The sequence below is a fragment of the Syngnathus scovelli genome, chromosome 2 (assembly GCF_024217435.2).
Source record: "Syngnathus scovelli strain Florida chromosome 2, RoL_Ssco_1.2, whole genome shotgun sequence".
Classification (NCBI taxonomy): Eukaryota; Metazoa; Chordata; class Actinopteri; order Syngnathiformes; family Syngnathidae; genus Syngnathus; species Syngnathus scovelli.
Genome location: NC_090848.1, coordinates 9,144,145 through 9,150,327, shown reverse-complemented (window position 1 = coordinate 9,150,327; position 6,183 = coordinate 9,144,145). Strand labels below are relative to the sequence as shown.

Genomic DNA, 6,183 nt, shown 5'->3' with positions numbered 1-6,183 from the left:
CACTTCCTGCTCCACACTTCCTGCTTCCTGCAAGATCGCAACCTCAACGATAATCTCGCAAGCAGACAACGGGATGCTAAAAGCTTTCGCATTGATTCAAATCAAACCACTCAACGCTGCAGTTGATTGATTCCTCGCGCCAAGAAAAGTAAGCTCATTCAAAACTGATTTCTTTAAGTCTTAAATCTTGGCAAAGTAAGGATTTTCGTATCAATTTGAGCGAAACGACAGCCGCGGATAGGGAGTGCTCTTCTTCATTCGGCATTGCGCTTCTACAAAATTCTAGAGACTTTATAGTGCTCCCTGTGGTGATAGAGGCGCAATGCAATTTAGCGCCACTTGCGCTTAAAACCCGAGTGCGTCACCAATGTGGTGCCCGCAGCAGCACCAAGGTCCATATGACTAGCCCTCTAAAAATGTATCCCTGGTTAGGTGATGATTTAAAAATCTGAATATGTATGCATAATGTTTTTATTTTGTAATTGTTTATTCATTTTAAAAGCCACTGATAATTTCAATAATATGTGTTCTATCACAATATCACAATATAATCTTAGGTCTAGTCACAGCCAATCATATTACATGGTTCAAATCTCACAGGACACTGAGATTTCTCACCATCATCTTTCTGCTCCTGGTACCCGAAGGAGACAATCGCAAATCTGTTGGATTAATGACTAAAGCATGAGTAACAAGTGCAATGAACTGACTTTGTCACTTAGTAGAGTAGTAGAAGTTGTGTGTGATGACATTTTGCTTGCGCTTTTGCTCAAGAAATTGGTTTGCATAGTGTCTTATCTTGTCTTTAGTGGACACTTTCCTGAAATGGACTGGAAATGCTCCGCTTCTTTGCAAGCCTTACTAGAGTATACGTGTTCGAAGCCAGATGGATTCATGTGGCTGCCACCCCAAAATACCTCAAGGTTGGACCAGAGAGGTTCGACAGCGACGATCAGGCAAGACAGTGGGAAAACTGGACGTGTACATTACTAGGTAATCACTTTCATCCAGGCAACAGCATTGGTTTGGCTGTGCGGTGCCCAACTAAGTGCATGTTTATGTTTTGAAGTCCTCACGGACAGACGTTTCGATCGAGAGCTTCTCTGCGAGCGTTCCTCGTAAAAAACGCTCAAGACGTGGACATCGACCTCTTTGATTTTAAAGCAACCTCTCTTCATTGCCTCCCTGTTGGAGAGAAGCAGACATCAGCTGGACAGCAGGACATTCCGGAAGAGACATCACAAATACTGGCTCCGCCTCCAAAGACATCTGAAAGAGCTAGCTCCCCGCACAAAAGCCTGTGTGTGGAGCAGACGAACTCTGAAAGCCAAAGGACTCCTGAACATGCAACTTGGGCACATGAAGATGTCACATTGCACGAGGGATTCGAAAAAGACAACAAACCCAATCGGGAACAAGAGTTAGTATCGGACCTAACTGCTGGAAATGGCGCAAAGAAAGTGGCAAATTCCAAAAATAGTAAGCAGCTACTCGAATATATTTCCAAAGTAACAGCCTTTTCCACTTCATCTAACATGTCAATCTTTTTGTACAAGCAGAATCGAAATATTCCAAAGACAACCGGAAAACGAGCCCTTACTTTAGCAGAAAGAATCTCGCAGATGGTAATAAATAATAAATTCCGCGTGGGGACTGATGACACGTTTATGAATAAAATGTCATTGCAAACTTTTGAAGGTCCCAGTCCACCTCGAAGAAAGGCCTTCAAGAAGTGGACACCTCCTCGTTCTCCTTTCAACCTTGTTCAAGAAATCCTGTTCCATAATGTCTGGAAACTACTGGTGGCTACCATCTTTCTCAACAAAACAAGGGGTGAGCTTCAACACACGCACAAATACACATGTACAGCATTCTTCCTCAATATTGAGCTACATTCACTGCTAAGTCTCGGATGTCTTTTTAGAACGTATCTACTCGCAGTAAAAAGTCAACATTTATATGAAATTTAAAAAAAAAAAGCAGTTTTGCGAGATATTTGTTCTCTGACTCATTGTGTCTTGTTTTGTACCAATTCTGCAGGTAAGATGGCCATTCCGCTCCTTTGGCAATTCTTCGAGCTGTACCCATCTGCAGAGGTGGCCCGCCGAGCTGACCGCAAGGTCATGTCGGAACTCCTGAGGCCGCTCGGCCTCTTTGACCTTCGGGCCAAAATCATCATCAGATTCTCGGGTGAATGAAATTCTGAAAGTGGCCAAGATCAAAGCACTGCATCTCAAATGCCATTTAGTGGATTTTTTTTTAATATACCTGACATGCCAAATGTTTAATATTGACCTTCTGTCGTGTGCAGACGAATTCCTGAGCAAAGCGTGGCGTTACCCCATCGAGCTGCACGGCATCGGGAAGTACGGCAACGATTCCTACAGAATCTTCTGTGTGGAGGAATGGAGACAGGTCAGTCCTCATTTGAATTTCACTTTTAGGATGGGATGGCAAGACAAAAAGGTAATTGGGTTGCCAATCTTGTTACTGCTGTGTTTTGTTCAAGGTGACGCCTGATGATCACATGTTGAACAAATATCATACCTGGCTGTGGGAAAACCAAGAGACGCTCGGAATCTGACAATTCCAAGAGGTGTCAGTCATCACTGGAATTTTTTTCATTAGGACTATTTTACTTTAAAGGGACATTATAATGTTTTTTTAATGTTGTCTCTGACTGGTCAACAACTGTTTTTTTTTTTTTAATCAGAGATGCAAATAAAACTTTCTAGATTCAGTTTTTTACACCGTTTCCCAACTACAATTGTTATTTTCTCAAGGTTTTCAGAATAGTGATAATAATAACAATACTATATGTAATATAGTCATGTATTTAACATTTATGAATCAAGGGTTATGTTCAGCAACAGGTGGAAAATTCAAATATGTCAAAAACTTGATGTGCTAGGTGAAAAAAGTTTAGAAATATTTTAAACCAACACTCAAAATACATTTAGCTACACACAAAGCCATCTCTGATTAAAATTTGCTGTTGGCCAGTGTTACGTTGATTTGCAAACCTTAATTTGCACAGTGTAGCTATTAATTGCATAAGACTATTCGGGAAAGTTTGCAATTTTACTTTTCTTTGCTGTGCAACTCCAACAAAGCTGCACATCTGCACCCTACAGGATTAGACAATATTTCGGGGCAATATTTTCATACCCTAACAAAAGTTGTCATCAATAAAACAGTATGAATACAGTTTAGGAGGATGTAAAATGCACTTCTTTTATTGCCCATTAATCTACGAGTTGTGATTTTTTTCATTGTTGTCTTATTGTTTTTATTATTGAATTGCCCATTGAGCTATGATATATGACTCTGTGATCTTCTTCAGCTTATTGCTTTACAACTCACAAATCACACTTTCAATATGCGCTTGAGAAATTCCATCCTGAAATGAATCAAATATGATCCCACACCAAAAAGCTTTATTGGGAACTGATTTGTTAACCCACTTTACCAAATCTATTTGACTGACAATAAATGAGAAGACGTCAATTTGGGTTAAAAAAGTAAAGTGTGCACATATAAAAATCCATCACGACAGTATTAGTTCCTGGACAGATTACACTCAGTCAAATGAAAACCTGGAAAAAGGCATAAAAGTTGCAGTTGGCTTTGGAAAGCAGGACGTCAGTGTTACCTTTGTTGTTGAGATGCTCGATGCTCAGCTTGTGGCATCACAAAATTGTACAATGATAACCAGAATTGTCACATAGCTTACCAATGAAACAGGTAACCGTGCAGTTTCAGAAAAGGGAGCAGTCAACAAGGAAATGTACCCGTTCAGAGAAACCTTCAATTATTTTAATGTGAGCGCAGACACAACAACTTAACGAGGTAGTTAATTGACCATAATTAAGGTTTAGTCACGCAGTACCACAAAGGAACATGTTTTTGTTTTTTTCGACTTTGTGCAGGAACCTTGCAATATAAGTGACTTTTCTCATCAATAGCACCAGCTCGTCATTTGGCGTTGACCCGTGTCAGACGTTCACCAGTAATTAGTGAGGCTGGATGATTACGGCCAAAATAAAAAACACTGTGATTATGATTTGTTTACCCTTATTCCTCCTGTTGGGCAAAACAAATGTATTTCTACTGCACTACTTTTGCAAACATTTGTCAATATGCTATTATGATTGTTAACATCACTCACCTATATTCAAAACAAATTCAGACGATGGCTGCTGATTCATTTTGAGGCTCAAGCTCAACATGTTGTTCCACATTCCTCAAAATTGTCTGCGCTTTGTTCTCTCAACATGACTTTTGCTCTTCAGATTTAGACAGCAATGGGAAGCATTAACCATTTGTGCTTGAGAAAATATGTAGCGGCGCATCATTTTAAATACAAACAGCCGACGATCCGGTCAATTAATTGCGGCTCCAAGACATATAATCACAATCGAAATTTGAATCTTTAAAGTGTAGTTTGGACTTTTGGTAACTTGTTAAGTTTGACATGAAAAAATAAACGGTTGTCTTCCTAAATGAATTGTAAAGGGAAATGTGCTTTTGGGAGTTTGCAAACATATTTTTTAAGGTTGTGTTAAACTTATAATCATATTAATATCTAGTATTAGAGTGCACGTGTGGATTGGTGGGGGGCGAAGAATGTGCAGGCAAACTGCGTGAACTTGTTTTCTTGGAAGTGTTGTGTATAGGCCCAGACAGGGAGTACCGGTACGAGAGAACACCTCAAGGTCGGGAATGAGAACAACAGCACGTCTATGTGTCTTGGACTTCGCGGGAAATTCCAACCACCTGACCTCCGCGATAGCACCGACACGGGGAGGAGATGGCCATCCACCAATCATCTCACAATATTTTGCATGCTTTAATATTCATATTGTGTTTCTTTAAAACTGGGCAACCCGGAAGAATGTGTCGTCTTTTGGTGGTCACAAAAACGCACGAGTTTTAGTGTGAGGGACCCGGGACCCAGGCCTGTATTAGTGCGCTTTGTCAGGAATAAATAATTGGTAAATTTGGTCTAATTGATCCACTGGTCTTCTCTTTGACAGAACGAACTCGCAAAATTGTTAGGTGCGCCAGTGTGTGGATTAGGACATAGCAATTTATGTGTTAAGTGTTGATCGCAATTTGGAGTCAGATCAATAACTAGAATCCGTAACCTAACAATTGATAAAGCAACAAAGGATAGATTATCAAATTAATCGACAACTATTTAATAATCAAGTTATCATTTAGCTCGAGCTTTTGACAGTTAAATTAGTGATGCCATAATGAGCCCTTGTTTAGCACAGAATTAGTAGCTTAGCTACATTAGCACAGAATTCACAGATGTTATCTATTCAGGAGATATTACTTGAGGATAAAACTTGTTCAATTCTATGGGAGTTCAATTCTGCATGAAGAAAAAGGTTTTAAACTGGAGGGAATAGCAGCCTAACCCGTTTATTGCAGAATCACTGCCCACTTTGTGTCCACGGGTGGATGGATGGTGGTTTAATGCCTCAACCGTTTATTTCAAACATAATATACGTGGGAAACTCTCGAGAAGGGAGGGACGGACGGAGGGATGGATGGATCATCCAGCCCCACTAATTACTGGTGAACTTCTGACACGAGTCAACGCCAAAGGACTACCTGGTGCTCTTGACGAGAAAGGTAACTTATATTGAGAGGTTCCTGCAAGAAGTCTCCAAGAACGACCCGGCTAGTTGACAATGACGCCTCAGAGGATGGATGGATGGATGGATGGATGGATGGATGGATGGATGGATGGATGGATGGATGGATGGATGGATGGATGGATGGATGGATGGATGGATGGATGGATGGATGGATGGATGGATGGATGGATGGATGGATGGATGGATGGATGGATGGATGGATGGATGGATGGATGGATGGATGGATGGATGGATGGATGGATGGATGGATGGATGGATGGATGGATGGATGGATGGATGGATGGATGGATGGATGGATGGATGGATGGATGGATGGATGGATGGATGGATGGATGGATGGATGGATGGATGGATGGATGGATGGATGGATGGATGGATGGACGGACGGATGGAAATCTCAAAGTGACAAAGATAGGTTCCTTTGTGGTGTTGTGTGACTAAACCTTAATTGTGGCCAATTAACTACCTTCATTAAGTTGATGTTAGGTGTGTGCTGAATTCAAAAGAAAAAGCT

The 6,183-nt window shown here is 40.8% G+C and overlaps 1 protein-coding gene across 2 annotated transcripts; it reads left to right on the top strand.

The window, feature by feature from the left end:
- Positions 1 to 6: 6 nt before the first annotated feature.
- On the top strand, positions 7 to 5,003 carry mbd4 (methyl-CpG binding domain protein 4). Of its 2 annotated transcripts, none has more exons than XM_049752877.1 (8): positions 7 to 148; positions 810 to 993; positions 1,070 to 1,479; positions 1,560 to 1,625; positions 1,699 to 1,833; positions 2,041 to 2,190; positions 2,312 to 2,415; positions 2,510 to 5,003. In XM_049752877.1, exons 2-8 carry the CDS (start codon positions 887 to 889, stop codon positions 2,582 to 2,584), a joined length of 1,047 nt encoding a protein of 348 aa, XP_049608834.1. In that variant the 5' UTR covers positions 7 to 148; positions 810 to 886; the 3' UTR covers positions 2,585 to 5,003. The 2 variants fall into 2 exon arrangements, with proteins under 2 accessions (XP_049608834.1, XP_049608835.1); XM_049752878.1 differs by having other exon boundaries at positions 14 to 148; positions 887 to 993.
- Positions 5,004 to 6,183: the final 1,180 nt, after the last annotated feature.

What these genes read in the sequence shown, in the direction of transcription:
- mbd4 (XM_049752877.1), top strand. Translation starts at nt 887, where the DNA reads ATGGATTCATGTGGCTGCCACCCCAAAATACCTCAAGGTTGGACCAGA. An exon ending in AGTGGCAAATTCCAAAAATA is followed by an intron (nt 1,480 to 1,559) that starts GTAAGCAGCTAC and finishes TTGTACAAGCAG; the next exon opens with AATCGAAATATTCCAAAGAC. An exon ending in CTTTCTCAACAAAACAAGGG is followed by an intron (nt 1,834 to 2,040) that starts GTGAGCTTCAAC and finishes CCAATTCTGCAG; the next exon opens with GTAAGATGGCCATTCCGCTC.